The 27,135-nt window shown below is 43.5% G+C and overlaps 1 protein-coding gene across 3 annotated transcripts in view; it reads left to right on the top strand.

Moving 5' to 3' along the window:
* LOC115202213 (polypeptide N-acetylgalactosaminyltransferase-like 6) overlaps positions 1–27,135 on the top strand; it is a 245,480-nt gene that overhangs the window by 41,474 nt on the left and 176,871 nt on the right. For all 3 annotated transcript variants that reach the window (XM_029766197.1, XM_029766194.1, XM_029766196.1), the window contains exons 3-5: positions 15,952–16,060; positions 20,739–20,877; positions 25,187–25,353. In XM_029766197.1, coding sequence (XP_029622057.1) covers positions 15,952–16,060; positions 20,739–20,877; positions 25,187–25,353 — 415 coding nt within the window. The remainder of the gene's footprint in view (positions 1–15,951; positions 16,061–20,738; positions 20,878–25,186; positions 25,354–27,135) is intronic.

Here is a 27,135-nt window from a genome sequence, read left to right as displayed (position 1 = left end):
ATATAGGGCAGCAGTCTCTAAGGTGCAGGGTTGAGTAACCGGGTGGTACCAGGCTAGTGATGGATATTTAACAGTCTGATGGCCTTGAGATAGAAGCTGTTTTTCAGTCTCTCTGTCCCAGCTTTGATGCACCTGTACTGACCTCGCCTTCTGGACGATAGCGGGGTGAACAGGCCGTGGCTCGGGTGGTTGATGTCCTTGATGATCGTTTTGGCCTTCCTGTGACATTGGGTGGTGTAGGTGTCCTTGAGGGCAGGCAGTGTGCCTCCTGTGATGCGTTGGACAGACCACACCACCCTCTGGAGATCCCTGTGGGTGCGGGCGGTGCAGTTGCCATACCAGGCAGTGATACAGCCCGACAGGATGCTCTCAATTGTACATCTGTAAAAGTCCCTAAGGGTCTGAGGGACCAAGGTGAATTTCTTCAGCCTCCTGAGGTTGAAGAGGCACTGTTGCACCTTCTTCACCACACTGTCTGTGTGGGTGGACCATTTCAGATTGTCAGTGATGTATACGCCGAGGAACTTGAAGCTTTCCACCTTCTCCACTGCGGTCCCGTTAATGTGGATGGGGGCGTGCTCCCTCTGCTGTTTCCTGTAGTCCACGATCAGCTCCTTCATTTTGTTGACGTTGAGGGAGAGGTTATTTTCCTGGCACCACTCCACCAGGGCCCACACCTTCTCCCTGTAGGCTGTCTCGTCATTGTTGGTAATCAGGCCTACTACTGTTGTGTCGTCTGCAAACTTGATGATTGAGTTGGAGGTATGCGCAGCCACGCAGTCATGGGTGAACAGGAAGTACAGGAGGGGGCTGAGCACGCACCCTTGTGGGGAACCTGTGTTGAGGATCAGCGAAGTGGAAGTGTTTTTTCCTAACTTCACCACCTGGGGGCGGCCCATCAGGAAGTCCAGGACACAGTTGCACAGGGCGGGGTTCAGACCCAGGGCCCCGAACTTAATGAAGAGCTTGGAGGGTACTATGGGGTTGAAGGCTAAGCTATAGTCAATGAACAGAATTCTGACTTAGGTATTCCTCTTGTTTAGATGGGATATGGCAGTGTGATGGAGATTGCATCGTCTGTGGATCTATTGGGGCGGTAAGCAAATTGAAATGGGTCTAGGGTGTCAGGTGACGTAGAAGTGATATGATCATTAACTAGCCTCTCAAAGCACTTCATGATGACAGAAGTGACTGCTACGGGGCTATAATAATTTAGTTCAGTTACCTTTGCTTTTTTGGGTACAGGAACAATGGTGGATATATTTAAGCAAGTGGGGACAGCGGACTGGGATAGGGAGAGATTGAATATGTCCGTAAACGCTGAGGACGCGGCTAGGGATGCTGTCTGGTCTGGCAGCCTTGCAAGGGTTAACAAGCTTGAATGTCTTACTCACGTGGCCACGGAGAATGAGAGCCCACAGTCCTTGGGAGCGGGCCGGTCAGTGGCACTGTGTTATCCTCAAAGCGGGTGATGAAGGTGTTTAGCTTGTCTGGAAGCAAGATGTCGGTGTCCGTGACTTGGCTGGTTTTCCCTTTGTAATTCGTGATTGTCTGTAGACCCTACCATATATGACTCGTGTCTGAGCCATTGAATTGCAACTCCACTTTGTCTCTGCACTGACTTTTTGCCTTACGGAGAGAATAACTACACTGTTTGTATTCAACCTTATTCCCAGTCACTTTGCCATGGTTAAATGCGGTGGTTTGCACTTTCAGTTTTGCACTAATGCTGCCATCTATCCATAGTTTCTGGTTTGGGTAGGTTTTAATAGTCACCGTGGGAACAACATCCCATATACACTTCCTGATTAACTCAGTCACCATGTCCGTGACATCGTTAATATTATTCTCAGAGGCTACCCAGAACATATCCCAGTCCGCGTGATCAAAACAATCTTGAAGCATGAATTCCGATTGGTCCGACCAGCGTTTAATAGACCTTAGCACTGGTACTTCCTGTTTGAGTTTCTGCCTAGAGGAAGGGAGGAGAAAAATGGAGTTGTGATCTGATTTGCCGAAGGGAGGACGGGGGAAGGCCTTGTAGCCATCCCGGAAGGGCGAATAGCAGTGATCAAGTGTTTTAGTAGCGCGGTGTACTACAGCCAATGTGTTGATAGAACTTCAGTAGCATTTTCCTCAAATTTGCTTTGTTAAAATCCCCAGCTACGATAAATGCTCCCTCAGGATATGTGGTTTCCAGTGTGCACAAAGTCCAGTGGAGTTCCATGAGGGCTGTCGTGGCTTGAGGGGGAATATACACGGCTGTGACTATAACCGAAGAGAATTCTCTTGGGAGATAATACGGTCGGCCTTTGATTGTGAGGTTTTCTAGGTTGGATGAACAAAAGGACTTGAGTTTCTGTACGCTATCACAATCACACCATGAGTAGTTAATCATGAAACATACACCAATGCCTTTCTTCTTCCTGGAGAGTTCTTTATTTCTGTCTGCACGATGTGTTGAGAACCCAGCTGGCTGTATGGACTGGGACAGTATACCCGGAGAGAGCCATGATTCCGTGAAACAGAGTATGTTACAGTCCCTGATGTCTCTCTGGAAGGAGATCCTTGCCCTGAGCTCGTCTACTTTATTGTCCAGAGACGGAACATTGGCGAGTAATATACTCGGAAGCGGTGATGGTGTCCCCGCCTCCTGTATCAGACTAGAAGTCCACTCCGAATACCTCATCTCCGCCCGCAGCATCTTGGAGTAGCCTCTGGGATAAGTTCAATAGCCCTGGGGGAACGAACAAGGATCCAATCCAGGAAAGTAATATCCCTCGTCGTAATGCCGTTGAGTTACCGCCTCTTTGATATCCAAAAGTTCTTTCTGGCTGTATGTAATAACACAAAACACGTTGTGGTGCAAAAAATGTAAGAAATTGCACACAAAAAACTAAATACTGCAAAGTTGCTTTGGAGTTAGAAGCAGAGCTGCCATGTCTGTCGGCGCCATATAATAATAGTTCCTCATAGTATTATAACAGTTCCTCACATTATTCCTGAAAGTAATTTTTCCAACGCTTTCCCCCTCAATAATCAGCATTGCTGAGAAGTAGGCTTTGGTCCTGTTGCCTGTATTTATTTATATTTGAATGATTGTCAATTTCATCTTCATACTATGGCATAGCTGGCCCCTTCATACTTTCCTTGTCAGTTCATTATCTTATAGCCTACTTTCGTGAAAGCCTAAGGTAGGCCTAGGTTTGTAAATACGTTTTAAGGAAAGGAGAAATATTTGCTCTTTTACAGTATATGACATTCACTGGTGGCTTTGATTGACGGTGTGCATGTGTGAGTTCACTGATTTTCTCTATAGGCCTATATGTCCATTCAGAAAGTTTCCTAAAGTAGCCTGTCTGGACTCCATCTCTTTAATAACAGTCAAATGCTCCTGTCATGATTTAATCTTGTAAAAGGCCTAATTTCTTCGGCTACATTATTTCTCAAATTACGGCATCCTCTCTTTGAAGAACATATCCCAATGCAGCTATTTGGGGGAAAGTGGGAGAAAACCGATCGGACTTTGTTTGAATGAATGGTTTTGTGCGTCGAATTAGGATTATATCCTGAAAAGCCAACAGACAAGGACAGGGTAGGCATATATCTTTATGGGGACTCCATTAATGTTGTGTCAATACGAAAATGTGACAGATCCTCTCCAACTTGGCATTTCTTCATTTGCTGATTAATATTTGTGAGTAATAACTTGAATAGTAAGGAAATTACATAATAATAAGGAAGTGTAATGTCTTGTTTAACCCTGAACGGTTATTTCGATGACCGTGTATATTGCCTGACCAATTATCGTAACCTCACATTTCAAGACCGTCACAGCTGCTGCCTATATAGGCTTCTAGTAGTGGCAGTCATTCAGTGTAACAAACATCAGAGAAAACATTTGCCCATAATGCTAAGTGAAGTCTGTGCCACTGAGAACCCCAGCCAGCCCAGATGTTGGGAGCTCTCTCTCTCTCTCTCTCTCTCTTTCTCTCTCTCTCTTTCTCTCTCTCTCTCTCTCTCTCGTAAATATGTGCCAGTGAAAACTTCATAACCTCTCCCTCCAGAGAGAGCGGAGCGACCTCGACGGCCGCTACCAGGGTCATCACTGCACTCTGATGAGCAAACATTTGCATAGGGAGAGTGAAATATCTTCCCATGTTCGTTTCTTTCCTGGCATGGAATGGAAAGAGAGAGAGAGGGAAGGGGCTGTAGGCACGGAGTCACACAGTATCCATAGTGGAAGAGAAAGACAGAACTGTATGCCAAATCCAAACAGACATTAATTTGCAGCGCCACATGGGACTGGTAGTGATGATGAGAGAGAGAGAGACAGATTACTACTGAGTCACAGTTGGTGACCAGAGAAAGTCAGAATACCTAACAACCTTCACGAATGGGTTGTTAAATGTCAGTTCTATAGTATCACTGCAGATACAGTATCTATTGAAAATCACATCGTCTGCCATCATTATATGAAGAACCGTTCCCATTGTTAGAATACAGAGACCTAAAAGTACTCCCAAATGAATCTGTGTGTTAGTGCATGTAGGTTATAAAACAACTCCTGCAATACCTGCGTGTTCCTCTGCTGAGCGAGAGAGCAGCATTCTCAGCATGTGTAATTAAGTAGCACATTGTGCAGTGAGTCTGTGGCCCCAGACCCCGAGCTGTCTGGGCAGAGCCTGTACGGTAATTGGTAAATTTACTGGAATCAATGTGCAGGGAGCGCAGCCCGACAGACTGCCAGTCTCAGCGTGCTCTAAGAACAGAGGGAAGAGTAAGAGAAAGAGTAGAGAGGAGGAGAAGAGAGAAAACAGAAAGGGAATAAGGAGGAGAGAATAAGGAGGAGAGGAGGAGGAGAGCAAACAGACAAGGTGAAGGTGAAGGAGAAGAAAATGCAACAGAACAGAACAGAACAGATTAACAGAACAGGACAGGACAGAACAGAACAGATGAAAAGAACAGAACAGAACAGATGAATAGGACAGGACAGAACAGGACAGAACAGAACAGGACAGATGAACAGAACCGTACAGAACAGGAGAGAAACGAACAGATGAACAGGACAGAACAGAACAGATGAATAGGACAGAACAGAACAGGACAGATGAACAGGACAGAACAGTACAGAACAGAACAGGAGAGGTGAACAAAACAGGACAGATTAACAGGACAGAACAGGCCAGATTAACAGAACAGGACAGGACAGATTAACCGAATAGGACAGAACAGAACAGATGAACAGAACAGATGAACAGAACAGAACAGATGAATAGAACAGAACAGATGAACAGAATAAGTACAGGACAGGAGAGGAGAGGAAAAACCAAACAACATTTTGGTTTCAGAGAGAGAGGAAGAGTACACTGTACAGTACAGGATTAGAAGGAACAGATCAGTGGAGAGAAGAAAAAACAGAACAGAACAGAATAAGCAGAGGAGACTGTTTAGAGAAAGGGGGAGTACCCCGGAGATGGATACAGTGATGTGTGTATCTCTATGGAGAGTACACTAAGACAGGGTTAGTCTGGTCTGAGTAGTATGTCTTCCTCTTATTTTGATTCGAGCCATCCCCCACAGGACCTGTCAAGCCTTGATCCACTGCTGAGTTCAGATTTACAGAGGCAAGGTCACTGTACTGTTTATTGATCAGCCTGTCTGTCTAGCTATCTGTCAGGAGAATTTAAGAGATTTTTAAGTATGCTCAACTGTGTGGATTTTACTTACTTTCCACCTTGATTGTGTTTTACAGCATTGGTTGGTGGGAAAAGTGTATATTTTCAAAGCATTAGGGCTTATTTCTCCATAAGGTTTTAGTTTGAATATACATAGGGCATAGAAAAAAAGAACCATTTACATTTACCCACAAAGTCCTCTTACCGAAGACAGTTGCAAAAATAACTTCCTGTATCGTGCGTGTCGGAAAATATCTGTAATGTTGGGGAAAAGTATTTAAGAATCAGCCTTTAAAGCATGTACTTATTCAATAGCCTCCTACCTAACTTTACCTTGAAGTAGTGTTTCTTTCAGATGTATTTTTAAGTGGCTCACCGCCAGTGCTGCAAGGACATTGAAGGACAAAACCCAGACCAAAAGGAACAGTCTCACAGTTCACAATGAGTCCAGGACAACCCTGAACAAGAACAACCCTCAACAAGAATTCAACCTCTTTGCAGAAAACAACACTCTTCAGAGGCTAGGTCGATTAGCTAGCTCTATGCATACGATTAGCTAGCTCAATGCATACATACTCTCTATTCTGGATAGAACTGGAGAGAAGAAAACATTGTACTCTGGAGTTATTCCTGACCTGATACTTACCTAGAAAAACATACAGTCTACATTAAAAAAATGAAAGCAGGTGAAAGCACAATAGGTGAAAGGGCATGAACAGATGCACAGTGCTTAGGGCGGCGGGCTGCTTTGTTCAAAACATTTCTTTGCTGTGTATGTGTGTGTCTGTTTGCATGCACACGCACATTTGTGTGTGTGTGTGTGTGTGTGTGTGTGTGTGTGTGTGTGTGTGTGTGTGTCTGTGTCGTAGCCTTCAAAGCCTGGGAGTCTGAGAAGGAGAAGTCATGAAATATTGGTAGCCAGCTCCAACACCTCTTGACCTGTCCTTTATGAGGTGTGGATTAGAAGATGAGTTCCCTATCTGTCTTCGTGTGTGTGAAACCCTGGGGTCATTTAGACATTTAACAGGTGTGGACCTAGTGTCTTCAGGTGGCAATGAAATAGGAATTATAGGACAATATAAATGAAAATTGCACTCCTTTAAAGATTGTGATTACCCCTTGGCTTGGCAATTATTTTGCGCTGTGTCCCGTGTCAGCTTGAGAGAGATGTAAATTACTCAAAGTGCAGGGTTTCGCAGGGTCACTGTAATGATATCAGCCTCTTAGGCTCTACCTGAGTAGTTAGAATATATTCTTTGTACTGAAAACAAGCTGGCGTGGATGTGTAAAAACAGACACAGTTATCCCTCACATAAACTGTAGCATCCTTTACTCTCATGTGGGTGAAGTGGCTTCATAAAGTATCCTCAGTTTATTGAACAGTTGTCATGGCAACATTACCTAAAAAAAGGAAAGAAAAGTCTGAAATGTATCCTATGCTAATTAGTAGCATCAGTTGACTTTTAGAAGTCAACACTGTCCTTGTTTTTTCATCACAAGGTTTATCAGATGTGTTCTCTAAATCTCACGTCTGTCCCTAATAGAGAATTGAACTCTAAGCAGTAAACACACATTTTTCTTTTCAACCTCATGCTTCATTTTACATTGGAGCTTATTTTCAATTATCCAACTGTTTCGCTATCCTTCTTACCTCTGATTAGTAAAGTGAGGAGACTGTAATAACTGTGTCTCAAAAAGACATGCTCCGTTAGATTTTAGATCACGTCCAACTGTAAAGTAACTGGATTATGTCCAGCGGAGGCTGATTAGCTCTAAAATAACACCTCATTCAAGATTTGAATTTCTCCGATATGATCATGATCGCTCTCTTCATATATCTACATGGCTTTTTAAAGTTATTCAAAAGCACATTCATTGTTGTGTGTCTCTTTAAATTACTCTTGTTCCTCTATCTCCAAATCCCTTATTTTGATGTGTGCCTCATGGGCTGCATTTACACAGGCAGCCCAATTCTGATCTTTTCACATCCAATCTTTCTCAGAGCTGATTTGATTGGTCCAAAGGCCAATTAGTGGAAAAAGATCACAAATTGGCTACCTGTGTAAACACAGCCATATCGCCTTCAGCCAACAGTAAACCACTCCAATACGACTCTCATGAGGAACGTCTGTTGATTTACCATTCAGGAGTGTGTTTGTTCTCAGAGATAACATGAATGTGCTATCAGGATCTCTGAGATGAGATAATAGCATTACAGAATGCCTCTATTGTCTTGTTCAGTTGAGGGGAAACATTTTGAAATGGCGTGAAACAGGGATGTATTATCTGAAGAGATTTTACTACTGGGTGCCCTACTGAACATAACCAAGGTCTAGTTGTAGCCCTGTAGCTCAAATTGCTCGTCATAGCCATGCAGCTACCCATAGGGCATTAACCCGCTGCTACTAGGGGAGAGAAGAGAAACACCACAATTACTCCACAGGGAATCGAACAAAAAAGACCCATTGACAAATGGGAAGTGATAAAGTGGATCATTATGACTCTGGTGTTCCAAAAGCTGCTGAAAAGTAGTCTCTTCTGAGGCAAAGTACTATAGGAGTCCATTTGTGAGGGGTCCATTTAGTGAGGGGTCCATTTAAACCACAATAACCACATTTCCACCTACATGCCATGATACTGCAGCATCTCTTGAAAAAATATATGATGCAGGGCCTCAGAAGAGCCTACATTTCAGCAGCTTTTGGAAACAGACAGGAAACATAATGGTCCACTTTAACCCATTTGTCAATGGGTCTTCTTCGGTAGATACCCCGTGGAGTAATTGCAGTGTTCCTCTTCTCTCCCATTTCTATGATCAGAAAAGACACTGTAAATGCACAGATCTTTTTCAGGGCTTGGCGGTTAGTCACTTTGGAGTAACGACGACTCCTAAATCCTCAAGAGATATCAAACCAGGAACAGAAACATTTTGCCTGCCCTGCGATGACTAATATGATTATACACACCTTTGAGATTTATCATATCAGGAGTGTGTGCGTGTGTGTGAGAGAGTGAGAGAGAAGGAGAGATTACGAAGCCCTATCTGCGCCACGGTTCTTTTAAAAGTAGCATTTCATAAAAGCTTATTCTTCCCCCTCCGGTTATGACTTCAAATAAAATCTAAGTTTATTGGTCACGTACACAGTTTTGCAGATGTTATCGCCAATGCAGCAAAATGCGTATGTTTCTTGCTCCAACAATGCAGCAATATCTAGCAATACAATAACAATAACAATAATCACATAATCCAAAAGTAAAATAAAAGAACAAGAAATTGAGACATATCAGATTGACATTAATCAGAGTCAGGAATGCAAATAAATATTTATTTATTTGTACTATTTTCTACATTGTAGAATAATAGTGAAGACATCAAAACTATGAAATAACACACATGGAATCATGTAGTAACCAAAAAAAGTGTTTATTAAATATATTTTGATTTTAGATTCTTCAAAGTAGCCACCCATTGCCTTGATGACAGCTTTGCACTCTTGGCATTCTCTCAAACAGCCTTACCTGGAATGCTTTTCCAACAGTCTTGAAGGAGTACCCACATATGCTGAGCACTAGTTGGCTGCTTTTCCTTCACTCTGCAGTCCAAACCATCTCAATTTGGTTGAGGTCGGGTGATTGTAAAGCCCAGGTCATCTGATGCAGCATTCCATCACTGTCCTTCTTGGTCAAATAGAGGTGTGTTGGGTCATTGTCCTGTTGAAAAACAAATGATAATCCCACTAAGCGCAAACCAGTTGGGATGGCGTATTACTGCAGAATGCTGTGGTAGCCATGCTGCCTTGAATTCTAAATAAATCACTTAGTGTCACCAGCAACGCACCCCCACACCATCACACCACCTCCTCCATGCTTCACGGTGGGGTGGGAACCACACATGCGGAGATCGTCCATTCACATACTCTGCGTCTCACAAACACATGGCTGTTGGAACCTAAAATCTCAAATTTGGACTCATCAGACCAAAGGACAAATTTCCACCGGTCTAATGTCTATTGCTCGTGTTTCTTGGCCCAAGCAAGTCTCCTCTTCTTATGGGTGTTTTTCAGTAGTGGTTTCTTTGCAGCAATTCGACCATGAAGGCCTGATTCACATAGTCTCCTCTGAACAGTTGATGTTGAGATAGATGTACAGTGGGGGAAAAAGTATTTGATCCCCTGCTGATTTTGTACGTTTGCCCACTGAAAAAGAAAGGATCAGTCTATAATTTTAATGGTAGGTTTATTTGAACAGTGAGAGACAGAATAACAACAAAAATATCCAGAAAAACGCATGTCAGAAATGTTATAAATTGATTTGCATTTTAATGAGGGAAATAAGTATTTGACGACCCCCTCTCAATCAGAAAGATTTCTGGCTCCCAGGTGTCTTTTATACAGGTAACGAGCTGAGATTAGGAGCACACTCTTAAAGGGAGTGCTCCTAACCGCAGCTTGCTACCTGTAAAAAAGACACCTGTCCACAGATGCAATCAATCAATCAGATTCCAAACTCTCCACCATGGCCAAGACCAAAGAGCTCTCCAAGGATGTCAGGGACAAGATTGTAGACCTACACAAGGCTGGAATGGGCTACAAGACCATCGCCAAGCAGCTTGGTGAGAAGGTGACAACATTTGGTGCGATTATTCGCAAACGGAAGAAACACAAAAGAACTGTCAATATCCCTCGGCCTGGGGCTCCATGCAAGATCTCACTTGGTGGAGTTGCAATGATCATGAGAACGGTGAGGAATCAGCCCAGAACTACACGGGAGGATCTTGTCAATGATCTCAAGGCAGCTGGGACCATAGTCACCAAGAAAACAATTGGTAACACACTACGCCGTGAAGGACTGAAATCCTGCAGCGCTCGCAAGGTCCCCCTGCTCAAGAATACATATACATTCCCGTCTGAAGTTTGCCAATGGACATCTGAATGACTCAGAGGACAACTGGTGAAAGTGTTGTGGTCAGATGAGACCAAAATGGAGCTCTTTGACATCAACTCGCCGTGTTTGGAGGAGGAGGAATGCTGCCTATGACCCCAAGAACACCATCTCCACCGTCAAACATGGAGGTGGAAACATTATGCTTTGGGGGTGTTTTTCTGCAAAGGGGACAGGACAACTTTACAGCATCAAAGGGACGATGGACGGGGCCATGTACCGTCAAATCTTGGGTGAGAACCTCCTTCCCTCAGCCAGGGCATTGAAAATGGGTCGTGGATGGGTATTCCAGCATGACAATGACCCAAAACACACGGCCAAGGCAACAAAGGAGTGGCTCAAGAAGAAGCACATTAAGGTCCTGGAGTGGCCTAGCCAGTCTCCAGACCTTAATCCCATAGAAAATCTGTGGAGGGAGCTGAAGGTTCGAGTTGCCAAACGTCAGCCTCGAAACCTTAATGACTTGGAGAAGATCTGCTAAGAGGAGTGGGACAAATCCCTCCTGAGATGTGTGCAAACCTGGTGGCCAACTACAAGAAACGTCTGACCTCTGTGATTGCCAACAAGGGTTTTGCCATCAAGTACTAAGTCATGTTTTGCAGAGGGGTCAAATACTTATTTCCCTCATAAAAATGCTAATCATTTTCTAACATTTTTGACATGCGTTTTTCAGGATTTTTTTGTTGTTATTCTGTCTCTCACTGTTCAAATAAACCTACTATTAAAATTATAGACTGATCATTTCTTTGTAAGTGGGCAAACGTACAAAATCAGCAGGGGATCAAATACCTTTTTCCCCCACTGTATCTGTTACTTGAACTCTGTGAAGCATTTATTTGGGCTGCAATAACTGAGGCTGGTGACTCTAATGAACTTATCCTCTGCAGCAGAGGTAACTCTGGGTCTTCCTTTCCTGTGGCGGTCCTCATGAGAGCCAGTTTCATCATAGTGCTTGATGGTTTTTGCGACTGCACAAAGTTCTTCAAATGTTCCATATTGACTGACCTTTATGTCTTAAAGTAATGATGGACTGTTGTTTCTCTTTGCTTATTTGAGCTATTCTTGCCATAATATGGACTTGGTCTTTTACCAAATCTTCTGTGTACCAACCCTACCTTGTCACAGCACAACTGACTGGCTCAAACGCATTAAGAAGGAAAGAAAATCAACAAATTAACTTTTAAAAAGGCACACCTGTTAATTGAAATTTATTCCAGGTGACGGCCTCATGAAGCTGGTTGAGAGAATGCCGATAGTGTGTAAAGCTTTCATCAAGGCTAAGGGTGGCTACTTTGAAGAATCTCAAATACAAAATATATTTTGATTTGTTTTTTGGTTACACTTTTTTGGTTACTACATGATTCCATATGTGTTATTTCATAGTTTTGATGTCTTCACTATTATTCTACAATGTAGAAAAGAGTAAAAAGAAAGAAAAGCACTTGAATGAATAGGAGTGTCCAAACGTTTGACTGGTACTGTATGAATGCGAATGGTGTGTATAGACAGTAAGGACAGTATATGAATAGAAAAGGTGTGTACAGTCGTGGCAAAAGTTTTGAGAATGACACAAATATTAATTTCCACAAAGTTTGCTGCTTCAGTGTCTTCAGATATTTTTGTCAGATGTTACTATGGAATAGTGAAGTATAATTACAAGCATTTCATAAGTGTCAAAGGCTTTTATTGACAATTACCTGAAGTTGATGCAAAGAGACAATATTTGCAGTGTTGACCCTTCTTTTTCAAGGCCTCTGCAATCTGCCCGGGCATGCTGTCAATTAACTTCTGGGCTACATCCTGACTGATGGCAGCCCATTCTTGCATAATCAATGCTTGGAGTTTGTCAGAATTTGTGGGTTTTTGTTTGTCCACCCGCCTCTTGAGGATTGACCACAAGTTCTCAATGGGATTAAGGTCTGGGGAGTTTCCTTGCTATGGACCCAAAATATTGATGTTTTGTTCCCCGAGCCACTTAGTTATCACTTTTGCCTTGTGGCAAGGTGCTCCATCATGCTGGAAAAGGCATTGTTCGTCCCCAAACTGTTCCTGGATTGTTGGAAGAAGTTGCTCTTGGAGGATGTGTTGGTACCATTCTTTATTCATGGCTGTGTTCTTAGGCAAGATTGTGAGTGAGCCCATGAATGGTCTCAGGATGCTTTACTGTTGGCATGACACAGGACTGATGGTAGCGCTCACCTTGTCTTCTCCGGACAAGCCTTGTTTCTGGAAAGGTGAATTTTTTTGAAGTAGAAGCTTGAATTGTTTGGGTACAGACCTGGATAGTAAGACAGAACTTTGCAGGCTATCTTTGCAGTAGATTGCAACACCGCCCCCTTTGGCAGTTCTATCTTGGCGGAAAATGTTATAGTTAGGGATGGAGATTTCAGGGTTTTTGGTGGTTTTCCTAAGCCAGGATTCAGACACGGCTAAGACATCCGGGTTGGCAGAGTGTGCTAAAGCAGTGAGTAAAACAAACATAGGGAGTAGGCTTCTAATGTTAACATGCATGAAACCTTGACTTTTACGGTTACAGAAGTCAACAAATGAGAGCACCTGGGGAGTGGGAGTGGAACTAGGCGCTGCAGGACCTGGATTAACCTCCACATCACCAGAGGAACAGAGGAGAAGTAGGATAAGGGTATGGCTAAAGGCTATACGAACTGGCTGTCTAGCACGTTCGGAACAGAGAGTAAAAGGAGCAGGTTTCTGGGAACGATAGCATAGATTCAAGGCATGAGAGAGATATAGTCTCTAGAGACGTTTAAACCAGGTGATGTCATCGCATTTGTAGGAGGTGGAACCACATGGTTGGTTAAGGCATATTGAGCAGGGCTAGAGGCTCTACAGTGAAATAAGACAGTAATCACTAACCAGGACAGTAATGGACGAGGCATATTGATATTAGAGAGAGGCATGCGTAGCCAAGTGAACATATGGGTCCAGTGAGTGGTTGGGCTGGTTGGGGACACGGCGATTCAGACAGTTATCAGGCCGGTGCTAACAGGCTAGCAGTTAGTAGGCCGGGGCTAACAAGCTAGCAGTTAGCAGACCGGGGCTAGCAAGCTAGCAGACCGGGTTAGCAAGCAAGCCGTTAGCAGACTGGGGCAAGCAAGCTAGCAGTTAGCAGACTGGGGTAAGCAAGCTAGCAGTTAGCAGACCGGGGCTAGCAAGCTAGCAGTTACTAGACCAGGGCTAGCAAGTTAGCAGAAGGGCCTTTGGGGGACGTCGCGATGGAAGTAAGTCTGTTTTTGCCTCTTCGTGCGGTGACATCGATAGACCAGTCGAGTTTTAGTAGGGTTCCAAGTAGCTCTAGGTAGCTAGCATGCCACGGTTAGCAGAATGGGCCTTCAGTGGACGTCGCACCTGAGGGGCCTGTTGGAATCCTCGTGCAGATTATGTCGGTATTCCAGTCGTAGGGAATCGGCGGGGTTCCGTGCCCCGTACAGGCAGTAGAAGGGGTCCGGATATTGTAGCTCAGGAGTGGGCTTCGGTGGTAGCCTAGGAGCCCTAGCCGGGCTAGCTTCAGGCTAATTGGTGCGTGCTCCGGGATGGAAAGCTAGCCAGGAGTAGTCACCCGGGATTGCGGTTAGCTAGTTGCGAAGATCCAGATGAAAATGTTCAGAGTTTGCGGTAGGAATCCGGGGATATGGAGAGAAAAAAATTGGTCCGTTTTGCTCTGGTTTGAGTCACGTTGTACGAACTGGCGAGAGCTTTCCGAGCTAAAGGTTAGCTGATGACCGCTAGCAGTGGTTTGCTGACTGATATTTGGTAGGTAGTTAGCTGGCTAGCTTCAGTTGAGGGATTCCAGATCTGAAGTAAATAGAAATACTTTAGAAAAAAAACCAGATCCACGCCACATTGGGTGAGGCGGGTTGCAGTAGAGTAGTTGAGGTTTAGGGAAATATTTTAAAAGATATGCGAAGAAAAATATATAAAAAGATAAATACAAGGGACACGACAGGACAAAGACGTCTGACTGCTACGCCATCTTGGAAGTAAGTGCCATCCTCCAAAAGTCTTTGCCTCACTGTGCGTGCATATGCTCTCATACCTGCCTGCTGCCATTCCTGAGCAAGCTCTGTACTGGTGGTGCCCTGATCCCGCAGCTGAATCAACTTCAGGAGACGGTCCTGGCGCTTGCTGGACTTTCTTGGGCGCCCTGAAGCCTTCTTCACAACAATTGAACCGCTCTCCTTGAAGTTCTTGATGATCCGATAAATGGTTGATTTAGGTGCAATCTTACTGGCAGCAATATCCTTGCCTGTGAAGCCCTTTTTGTGCAAAGCAATGATGATGGCATGTGTTTCCTTGCAGGTAACCATGGTTGACAGAGGAAGAACAATGATTCCAAGCACCACCCTCCCTTTGAAGCTTCCAGTCTGTTATTCGAACTCAATCAGCATGACAGAGCCTTGTCCTCGTCAACACTCACACCTGTGTTAACGAGAGAATTTCTGACATGTTGTCAGCTGGTCCTTTTGTGGCAGGGCTGAAATGCAGTGGAAATGTTTTTGGGGGATTCAGTTCATTTGCATGGCAAAGAGGGACTTTGCAATTAATTGCAATTCATCTGATCACTCTTCATAACATTCTGGAGTATATGCAAATTGCCATCATACGAATTGAGGCAGCAGACTTTGTGAAAATTAATATTTGTGTCATTCTCAAAACCTTTGGCCATGACTGTACAGCAGTAATTATATAGGATGAGCCATGACTAGAATACAGTCATATACATATGAAGTTTGTAAAACAGTATGTAAACATTATTAAAGTAACCAGTGTTCAATGACATTAGATGAATGTACAGCATAAAACATTTACTGTATTTGTGTTTGCAGCAAGCACCCTGCTAAAGTTCAGGTTAAAGTCAATTATTTCTCTGAACCTCCAAGGCAACCTTCAAAATTCACAGAAAGCAAACAGAAAGCAGAACAAAGCTTAGGGTATCTGAATTATTACCAAGTTCTAGCTTTTGTTGCACTGGGAAGCACTTTAGAGAGCAATTTGAAGTCACTTCAGGCTCGTTCATGCATACATTTTTTTTGACAGTTGAATTCAAATGTCATTCATATAGAAGAAAAAAAGAAAAATAATAGAATCAGCACATGTTCGACTGATGATGGAGGGAAGGGAGAATGAAAAGAAATGATGGTCAGTTAAATTATCAGGGCTGAACGCTCTATCAAAATGTAAGTGTTTTACCTTTCTCTTCAAATTACTGTTTGGCTGAGGCTCACACTGAATTGCAGCGTTTAATCTCTCAGAGTGCGTGATGATGGAATGATGGAATTGTCCCCCACCCTCTTCCTCCTCTCCTCTTTCTCAGGGCTTCTCGTTGGGGCTGAGCGAAGGACACATTTACACCTGGACGGACGGCTTGAGGAGGAGAGACTGGCATGATAACGAGAGCATCAGGAGAGACGAACTGCGTGTCGGTACGTCTCACAGAGAACTCACAGGACACCACAGACAATCACTACACCTCCTGTAGCTAAAGAGTTGTCACTCTGCACACAGCGAGCAAGCTGAGACCTCATGTAACAAATGTCCACATAAAGAACTTCAACAAAGTCTATCTTTATCATGATTTACTGTAATGGTTTCCATGAAGGTAAAGGGGAGATTGTTTTCCAAGGCAGTAAGGGTATTATTAAGGTACTGTAGGTACCATACAGTAACTTTGTAAGTCATATTGATCTATTTGATCATGTTAGCTTTAGCTCTGCTTGCTGGACAAATGCATTTCCATTTGAGACATAAAACAAATTACAAATGATTGTCTGTTTCCACCAAGTAGAGGCAAGACTAACCCTTAGCTAAGTAAGAACATGTACCAGGATCTCAATTCAGATTTACATTAATTAGAAAAGGTCACTGATAGACAAGCCAATATTATCCACTATTCAAACAAGAAGTATCTGGGGGAGGGGTGTTCGGGCCAGAAATGATTGTGTCCACACATAACCCAGCTATTTCTATTTCCATTCATTACATAAATGTCAAGTAAAGAGCAGAGAGGCAAAGACCCAATGTTCCTCTCCTAATCCAAACACAGTATCTGTGTCTCCTTCCTGCCGCTGTGCAGTTACAGCATCAGTCAAAAAGAGCTCTATTTGAAACTGAAGTATTTTCAGTCTTAGCCCCCTTAAGGTTAAATCACTGTGCCATTGCCAGTTAAAGCTTTAATATTTTAGCAGATAGATTTCAATAGTCCCACCCTGGTAGAGACCTAGTCTGCATCCCAAATGGAACCTTAGTTCCTACATAGTGCACTACTTTTGACCAGTTCTGGGTAGTGCACGATATAGGGAATAAGGTGGGTTTTGGAACGTACCCCGGAGCTGGGAAACATTTGAAGCCAAGCCGGATAAATCATCAATGCCAGACAGGAAATATATTATTTCGGTCAGGGGTTCATGTCAACTGTATATAAACATGTCAGAGGCAATATTAATGACCAGGCAACAATGGAGAATAGAACACTTTTACAGCTTCTGTAATTGCGATACTCGGCTGTAAATTCTAATGCATGCAGACTTCGGCGTATTAAATAAAGTCATTAGCCAGATTAGACTAAGTTGAATTGCTACCGGACTAAAACAGAGACGTCAAACAGGGCTTCTGTCCTAAATGGCACCCTATTCCCCACATTCCCCTATGGGCCCTCTTTGAAAGTAGTGCACTATGTAGGGAATAGGGTGCCATTAGGGTGGCAGACCTGTCACATCACGTAACCCTACAATATGGCTGCCTAAATCCTGAACGTTGCCTTCTCTGCCCTCCTGTCTGGTCAGATCATGATGCATGGTCATTGTCCCACCAGACCTCCACCACATATGTACCACACCATCTGTTGAGCCTCGATTGTACGTTTGCGGCGACCATGATAAAAGCTTTCTATTAATTTTGGATGAATCAAGCTGATTATAGCTCATCAGTGCATGAAACCCAGGGGTGAGTAATACATTTGCCCCTGTTTTTCTCGGGTACGTCGGATGGGAAAAGTGTAGTATACTATATCTATTAACCACTTACAAATCTAAAGCAGTTCATATACAAATGCTCTGTATAATGAATTGTAGGCATGTGTATTAACCACTTATAAAGCTGCAGTGCTGGTAATCAACATCATTGTACTGTGATGGGCCTGTTAATTAAATGTTGAGCATCTCTCAATCAAGTAGACGTCAGCCTCTTGCCCATCTCTGTTGTGAATAGATTAGTGATTACAGAACAGGGCCTGCATTCAAATAGTGTCTCTGAGTAGGAGTGCTGATCTAGGATCAGGTCCCCCTTGTCCATGACATCTTATTAATTATGATCTAAAAGGATAAAATGATCCTAGTCTGAGACTCTTTGTGAATAATAGACTCATAATCACCACCATCCCCCAACCAGGAAGCTATGGAAAATCTTACCCCATTGAACAGCATGTAGGAATGATTCATGTGTTAAACCAATTAAGTGATTTTCTCTATATATTGTCTATCCCATTATGCCTTTTAAAAGCATCCATTTACATGTTCTGTCAGCAGGGAAATTGGGTGAGTGCACTTTGTCCATGTTTTACTTTAGTTTTTTGAACCGCCATTGTTTCGAAAATCAAGCCCTTTCCGAGTGAAACGATGGAATGGAAAACCATTACTATTGAACAATAATGTGTGGGTGTGCTGGATTGGAATATTTCCTTTGCTTGGTTTTTCGCCTCCCTCTTGTGAGCTTGGCTGCCCTGTGTTGTGGGTGTAGTGTTTCAATAATTATGTACCGAGGAAAATTAGCTTCCAGCGGCCAACAATACTCACAGTAGAGTTATTGAACTCACCGCATTATTGAGAGAGAGGGATCAGAGAGGGGTTTTGTCAATGTATAATTCACGTTGATGAGAGAAATGATGAACGATGTAAAACTTGGCAAGTGATTTATTCATTAGCGTTGGTTTTGGCGAAGGATGTAAAATGAATTGTGTTTATGAGAGGACAGGGACGTGGGTTTCGTTTCATCCTATTTCCAGCCGACTCTAAGATTGTGGCATACGATACCTACTTGAAACACAAGCCTTTACTTGGCAGACGGCGCCCCCAAAATATTTCCCACCTCCCGCTTCCAAATCCATTTAATATTTTACAAAAACAAAGATTTTTCTATTTCCCTCTTTTGTACTCGTCCTGGAAACTTTCCATGTTTTTCTCGGTCTCGCTCACACATCAAAAGGAAAGCCTCTCGTTAAGAATGTCATTGTTTTCCTTTCTGGATCCTCTCCGTACATCAAACAAAGCCAGCTGTCAGTGTACATTAACCGCGTGTTTGCCACGCCAGGAGTGTTTTCAGGGATAACCTTAACCATACAATAATATGCGCTAAAACAGTTTTTTTCCCTAGGAGATTTCTCTCTATATTGTAAGCTTTCTCTTTATATTAGAAGCTGTACATTTCCCTCATATGTGTCCCTCGTCCAATAAGACTAATGCATATTAGCAGGCTTCCGGAATAAGATGCTTCTATACCCACTTGTGATTTCATTGCAGCATCCTCTAATAAAGTATGCCGATAGGATCCTCTACTTCTGGCCCCTTGGAGGTATAAACGAGGTAAACGGTTTAATTAGATGAAAGAGAAGCTGTCAGTCAATTGTGATTGGCAGCTTAAGTGATATATAACGCCTTCCCTTCAGCGTCGGTGCCCCTGGGGCTTGATTCATGGTGGGCAGTTAGTCAAGCTCATGGCAGTAATGCACATTGCAGAGTGTGAGCCAATGATTCTGTCACCACACAGACTCTGAGGTTTCACATCTCAGTCCAGGACTCAAGATTAAACAGTAGGGGGGTCTCAGAACAAATGGATGGACTCAAGAGTACAGCCTGTGCAGATAGATACCAGAGTATGTCACCATTTGATTGAACAAAGACAGTAACACTTTACTTCAAGCCTGCAGGTATAATGTTTTAGGTCTATAACTTATAAGCATCCATGGGCTTTTATAACCATCGAATGGTGCTGTATAGCAGTGTTTCAGTACAGCTATTGATCCACATTCATGTAGGCTACTGTTTTTAGCATTGCATGCTTTACCAAGCCCCCCTAATGAGATACTCACACTGTAGCAGTTCAAATGAACACAAAGCTCTTAGCCTGTTGTTTGTATTTAACTTGTGCTGTCACGGTTGTCGTAAGGAGAAGCGGACCAAAGTGCAGCGTGTGTCTTTCCACATTTTATTTACACTGTGAAACTATGCAATACATAAACATAACTGAGTGACAAAAACAACAAACCGTGACGCAGAGGTGAAACATACACTGACTCAAAGATAATCTCCCACAAACCCAGGTGGAAAAAAAACCTACTTAAGTATGATCTCCAATTAGAGACAACGAGGACCAGCTGCCTCTAATTGGAGATCATCCCAAACAAAACCCCAACATAGAAATACATGACAACATAGATATAGAAAACATAGAGAGAAAAAAACCTGTCACGCCCTGACCTACTCTACCATAGAAAATAACATCTTTCTATGGTCAGGACGTGACATGTGCCTAAACGGCAGTATCCAAGGAGAATTCAATTACCTCTTCTCTATCAGCATGTTAAGCAGAGTGTGTAGAGGGCTACTTATTCAATTTAAGAAGTCCTGGTTCCTGTTGTTGGTTTGGGGCCAACGTTGATTACAATACCGAAAACAGTGTTTTGCATCTCTAAATAGACACACACACACACAAGCACACACACACACATACATACTCACACTCCTGATCTGATAAATCACAGACGTGTGTATAATTGTATTAGTGATCACAGGGCAGGCCAAATGTTTCCCTTCCTGGTTTGATGTCTGCTGAGGATTTAGGAGTCGTCGTTACGCCAAAGTGGCTAACTGCCAAGCCCTGAAAAAGATCTGTGCATTTACAGTGTCTTTTCTGATCATAGAAATGGGAGAGAAGAGGAACACTGCAATTACTCCACGGGGTATCTACCGAAGAAGACCCATTGACAAATGGGTTAAAGTGGACCATTATGACCCTCTGAGACACACACACACACACACACACACACACACACACACACACACACACTGCAAAGCACCTTGATATTTCACAGTATTTTCTGTCTTTTAGGGAAAGGGGAGCACGGCAAGCCCTACCCTCTGGCTGAGGATGAGTGTGACGACTCGGTTTACAAGGAGAACGGCTTCAACATCTACGTTAGTAACAACATCGCCCTGGACCGCTCTCTACCAGACATCAGACATCCAAAGTAAGTAGAGTGACAGATGGGTCTTTCTCTGACCCAAATGTTGACGCAATAAATGTGCAGAGCAGAGGTAATAACGTGTGTTAATTGGGGGTCAATTGCTGCACTACTAACGAGAGAACATGGCGGTGTGCACGTTAACATTTCACTTCAAACACAAAATGGGGTCACGCCTCGCATCTCCAACGATGTTGTCTTCTCTAATCCCCCAGGTCTTAGTATCTGTGTCTGTTCAATGGCTTGGAGGAGAGGAGCGTGAACAAACACGTTCACCTCTATTGATCCTCACATCAAATAAATGTGAAAGTAACCCGTATACAATGCACACGATTTGCACTGACACTTTACTGCTATTCATTAGTAGACAAACATGGCTAATATCATTAGATGGAAAATGGCAGCTTACATCGATTAGGGGTTTGTTGTTGGTGGTTACTCTGCTACTCTGGTACCAATCAAAGGTGTTTAGTTGAACAGTGCTGCATATGTACGTTAGGATGGCCGTATTGGCTGCTTTTCGCAGTGATGTCAGATATTGCTTAAAGAGGATTTGCAATGAGGTATTTGATGGATTGGTCCATAATGGCTCTCAGGGAGCACTAGAAGGGCATTGTAAGAAAGTGAGAGAGAGAAACCACTGGTCTTCTACGTACCATTAGGCCTTCATAGAAACAACATGGATTTTCTCTCTCTCTCTCTCGCTCTCTCTCTCTCTCTCTCTCTCTCTCTCTCTCTCTCTCTCTCTCTCTCTCTCTCCTTGCAAGAAACAAATCCCGCAGTAACTCCTACTGCAATGGGTTGGAAGTCAGGAGGGGGGTTGCAGTAGTGTTACAGCTCTGTCGATAATGAGAACTATTCCCTCCGCTGCGGGGGGGCTGGAGAGTGACTGCATCCCAATGGCACCCTACTCCCTATATAGTGAACTACTTTTTACCCTATGGGCCCTGGTAAAACATAATGCACTTTATAGGGCATAGGGTGCCGTTTGGACTCCAAGTGATTCCATGTTAGCGAGGTAGGGAAATTAGATGCCACACTGTGCTGTGCATACTGTGGAGAGGGATATGGGGACATTTTGTCATTTGAAAGCTAGTTAAGCTTAGGATTGAAATATAGTGTTTTCTCCCTCTGGATATTGTCCCGTGTCTAATCTACTGACTGTGTGTGTGTGAGAGTGTGGGTGCAAGTATATTCGACATGATGCACAGGATGCACAAGGTGCGCACGTAAGTACATTTTCATGTGTGAAAATGGTGTGTGCTCAATTACTAGTAAACATGTTTTCCACACCGCAATCCGTGTGTGTGGGATCAGATCATGTGTTGACAGGAAGTCAGGTTTCTATGAAGCTAAATCAGCCCTCCAGGGCAATGCTCTTCAGTTCAGTTCCATCATCACAAAAAACCATGGCAATTTTCTTCAGCAGGTGATGTGCCTTGTGCGGAGTGTGAGAGAGAGAGAGGGAGAGAATGAGAGAGTGTGTTTATTAGTGTGCGAGAGAGAGAGAGGGGGAGGGAAAAAAGGAGGGGGGAAAGAGAGAGGGGAGGAAGAAAGGAAGAGGGGGAGAGAGAGAGAGAGAGAGAAAAAGCGAGAGAGGGAGGAGATAGATAGAGGGAGAAAGAGATAGAGATTGAGGGGGGAGAGGGATAGATAGTTATAGAGAGAGGGGGGGAGGGGAGGAGAGAGAGAGAGAGTTAGATAGATAGTGAGATAGAGAGAACAAGAAAGAATATCTATGGTGAGAGGGCATCTCTGTTTATTTACAGTCTCATAAAGCCCTGCAGCAATCCTTTCAATATGTGATCTGGAACATTATTTTGTAGACAGTGGCTGAATGATCTCCATCTTCCTCACAGTAAGCTGGGGCCCTGCCTGTCTTCCTGCTCTGCCTGTCTGTCTGTTCTGCCTGCCTGTCTGTTCTGCCTGCCTGTTCTGCTTCCCTGCCTAATGTAATGACGGCTATAACTCAGATACACCCCTGATTTCAACAAATTTAAGAGATGGAAATGAGGCCAGTGCTGCCGCTATCCTAGCTAATGTTGTTGACGCAAAGTGGTACGGAAAAGAAACCTCACAGGTTAAAAACATTTAAGGGATTGTGATGTCTGTGAATGCAAAGTATCTTTGGAAATGTTTTATTTCTCAGTCTGCACATACACTATCTAGAACCTAAAATGGTTCCTAGGCCTGTCCCCATTGGAGAACCCTTTGAAAACCCTTTTTGGTTCTAGGTAGAACCCTTTTGAATTTCATGTGGAACCCTTTACACAAAATAGTTATACCTGGATCCAAACCTACTTGGTTTCAGTTACTGTTTTATATGTGGTTATTTTCAAAATGTTTTCACTGCTGACTAATTACAGTTTTTTCTTAATTACTGAAGCATTGGACTATCTATAATCAGTTCCACAAGTCATACGATGTGATGGAGAAGCTCAACGTTCGGTAGTTAGTGTACATAGCCTACACTTGAACAGAGCAATGCCTCAGAATAAAGCCTGGCATGGTTGTAAAGCAGATGTGATACTGCATTGTGCATTATACACCAAATGACGCAGCTCAACATTTCATCCAACATTAACACCTATGCATTTACCCAGTCAGGTGTTACAGTAAGTACTGATCTGATCTGGAGAGCGGTGACCTGTTATTAAATGGCTGTAACAGCATGGCAGACAGTATAAGACGCAGTGGGGAATCCTATCATGCTGGGAGTGGGAAATCAACACGTAAGGAACAGACTGAAGGCATTTACCCATACAGAATATAACATGAATGTCATTCTCATCGGGTCTGTGTGCGCGACAACCACGGCGGTGCAAAGGCCTAGTTGAGATGAAACAGAATCACATCAGCAGTTGATAGCATCAAGTCTGCATCATGTTCAATGTCATCTTATCAAGTTCAACGGAAGCTGACAGTTCTGCTTCATTCTTACCTGACCTGAACGGAGTCTCTAATCAGTCATTTATTTATTCACTCTCTCACTCTCTTTCTTTCTCTCTTCCTCACACACTCATTCCATACAGTAAGGAAGGGAAAATGGAAGTTTAATTTAAGCCTATATGCATTTAAGAGAGGCCTATAAAGCCCCAATCCAGCCCCATATTTCAAGTTTCCTCGCGATACGGCGCTGGAGGGGGGTGACAACGGTATTTTCCATAATGGTATGTGGCTCTATCTGCCTATTACTATGCAAATCGATGCTCCTTTCCTTCCTGAATGGTATTTCATAATGTAGAATTATCTGACAGGGCAGCTGGAGAGATCAACCTTGTGTTTTAGAGATTGGCTCAACTCCAGCAGGAATGAATTTGCTTTCCCAGCCCAGCACAGATGTAGGGAGCTGGAGCAGTTTGGTGGGGGATTTTTATGCTCCCTCCCTCCCTCCCTCCCTCGGCCTCAATAGAGAATCTCTGTCTCTCCCCCTCCCACCCTTGGTCTCGCTCTCTTTCTCTCTCTCTCTCGCTCTCTCTCTCGCTCTCTATCGCTCTCTTCTTTCCCTTTTCACTCTCTCTCATTGTCTCTTTTTCCCTCCCTCCCTCCCTCCCTCCCTCCCTCCCTCCCTCCCTCCCTCCCTCACTCACTCACTCCCTCTTTCTCTAAATAAAACAATAATAAAAACCAAGGCTTCTAACCAAGTACCGAGTCATCATTCTGCAGAGACCGGTGATAAATTAGAACAGCTTGTCAAGGTTGTCACCGAGGTAAATTAGCAGGAGACTCGTGTGAACCATAAAACTGCTGCTTCATTTGCCAATTTCAGCTTTGTCGAGGCGGCTATTAACATGCAGATTTCCCTGAATTGTTTATTAGGCCAGCTGAAGCTGGAGTGGCTCTTTTAAACGCTGATTTACTTTACGACTCAGCACAGAGGTAGAAGGTAAAGCAGGCTATGTGTTTGAGGCTGGCTTGCTGGCTAGCTGGATGGACGGCTGGCTGGCAAGATGGCTGGCTGGATGGCTGGCTGGCTGGAAGGCTGGCTGGCTTGGCAGTGTGACACACAGCAGGGAGCAGGTTGGCTTTCCAGATGTAGGAAGACGTGATTAAAGATATCAGTATAAGATTGTGACATTTAGCCTATCACAGAGTCACTATATTCAAACATACCAAATACCAACACATGCAGCTAGCTCTTCATCAAATGCATAAGCTACACGTGGAGATGAAACACGCACGATGTCTCTGATGTATTGAATTTCGATCCCACTGGGGTCTTTGTCAGGACAGGTCAAGAAAGGTCTGGTCTGATGTATTAAAAACCATGGAGGCTAATACAGTCCCTGGTATATTGTGTATTCTCTTTCCTCAGCTGCAAGACGAAGCTGTACCTGGAGAGCCTTCCCAACACCAGCATCATCATCCCGTTCCACAACGAGGGCTGGTCATCCCTGCTGAGGACCATCCACAGCATCTCCTACCGTACCCCAGACCACCTCATCGCTGAGATCATACTGGTGGACGACTACAGTGACAGAGGTAGGACACCTGGTTAACTGTTACGCTACTGTGAGTATTGGTGGTCAGGGTTCTTACACCATACCCTACTCAGTGACTGTGGTAGAACCCTGGTTAAACTACAGTTAATACAGTATGGTGCTGGTAGGACCCTGGTTAAACTACAGTTATTACAGTATGGTGTTGGTAGAACCCTGGTTAAACTACAGTTATTACAGTATGCTGCTGGTAGGACCCTGGTTAAACTACAGTTAATACAGTATGGTGTTGGTAGGACCCTGGTTAAACTACAGTTATTACAGTATGGTGCTGGTAGGACCCTGGTTAAACTACAGTTATTACAGTATGGTGCTGGTAGGACCCTGGTTAAACTACAGTTAATACAGTATGGTGTTGGTAGGACCCTGGTTAAACTACAGTTATTACAGTATGGTGCTGGTAGGACCCTGGTTAAACTACAGTTATTACATTATGCTGCTGGTAGGACCCTGGTTAAACTACAGTTAATACAGTATGGTGTTGGTAGGACCCTGGTTAAACTACAGTTATTTCATTATGGTGTTGGTAGGACCCTGGTTAAACTACAGTTAATACAGTATGGTGCTGATAGGACCCTGGTTAAACTACAGTTATTACAGTATGGTGCTGGTAGAACCCTGGTTAAACTACAGTTAATACAGTATGGTGCTGATAGGACCCTGGTTAAACTACAGTTAATACAGTATGGTGCTGGTAGAACCCTGGTTAAACTACAGTTATTACAGTATGGTGTTGGTAGAACCCTGGTTAAACTACAGTTATTACAGTATGGTGTTGGTAGGACCCTGGTTAAACTACAGTTATTACAGTATGGTGTTGGTAGGACCCTGGTTAAACTACAGTTATTACAGTATGGTGCTGGTAGGACCCTGGTTAAACTACAGTTAGTGCAGTATGGTGCTAGTAGGACCCTGGTTAAACTACAGTTATTACAGTATGGTGCTGGTAGAACCTTAGTTAAACTACAGTTATTACAGTATGGTGTTGGTAGGACCCTGGTTAAACTACAGTTATTACAGTATGGTGCTGGTAGGACCCAGGTTAAACTACAGTTAGTGCAGTATGGTGCTTGTAGAACCCTGGTTAAACTACAGTTATTACAGTATGGTGCTGGTAGAACCTTAGTTAAACTACAGTTATTACAGTATGGTGCTGGTAGAACCCTGGTTAAACTACAGTTATTACAGTATGGTGCTGGTAGGACACTGGTTAAACTACAGTTATTACAGTATGGTGCTGGTAGGACCCTGGTTAAACTACAGTTATTACAGTATGGTGCTGGTAGAACCTTAGTTAAACTACAGTTATTACAGTATGGTGTTGGTAGGACCCTGGTTAAACTACAGTTATTACAGTATGGTGCTGGTAGGACCCTGATTAAACTACAGTTAGTGCAGTATGGTGCTGGTAGAACCCTGGTTAAACTACAGTTATTACAGTATGGTGCTGGTAGAACCCTGGTTAAACTACAGTTAGTGCAGTGTGATGCTCTATGTATCAGATAGGACCCTGGTTAAATCAAATCAAATTTTATTGGTCACATACACATATTTATCAGATTTTATTGCGGGTGTAGTGAAATGCTTGTGTTCTTAGCTCCAACAGTATAGGGTTGGTGGGTACGGGGCACTGCACTAGTTCCGTTACCCCTACCAACTAATATAATCTCACTTTCATTCATCTCTGTTAGTGTATGAATGTTGCCTCTGGGGGTCTTTGCCTTGAGGATAACCCTGTGTGTGAAGCTAGTATGAGCCATACTCA

Source organism: Salmo trutta, chromosome 11, assembly GCF_901001165.1.
Source record: "Salmo trutta chromosome 11, fSalTru1.1, whole genome shotgun sequence".
In the NCBI taxonomy this organism is placed as follows: Eukaryota; Metazoa; Chordata; class Actinopteri; order Salmoniformes; family Salmonidae; genus Salmo; species Salmo trutta.
This window is presented reverse-complemented; position numbering and strand designations above follow the sequence as displayed.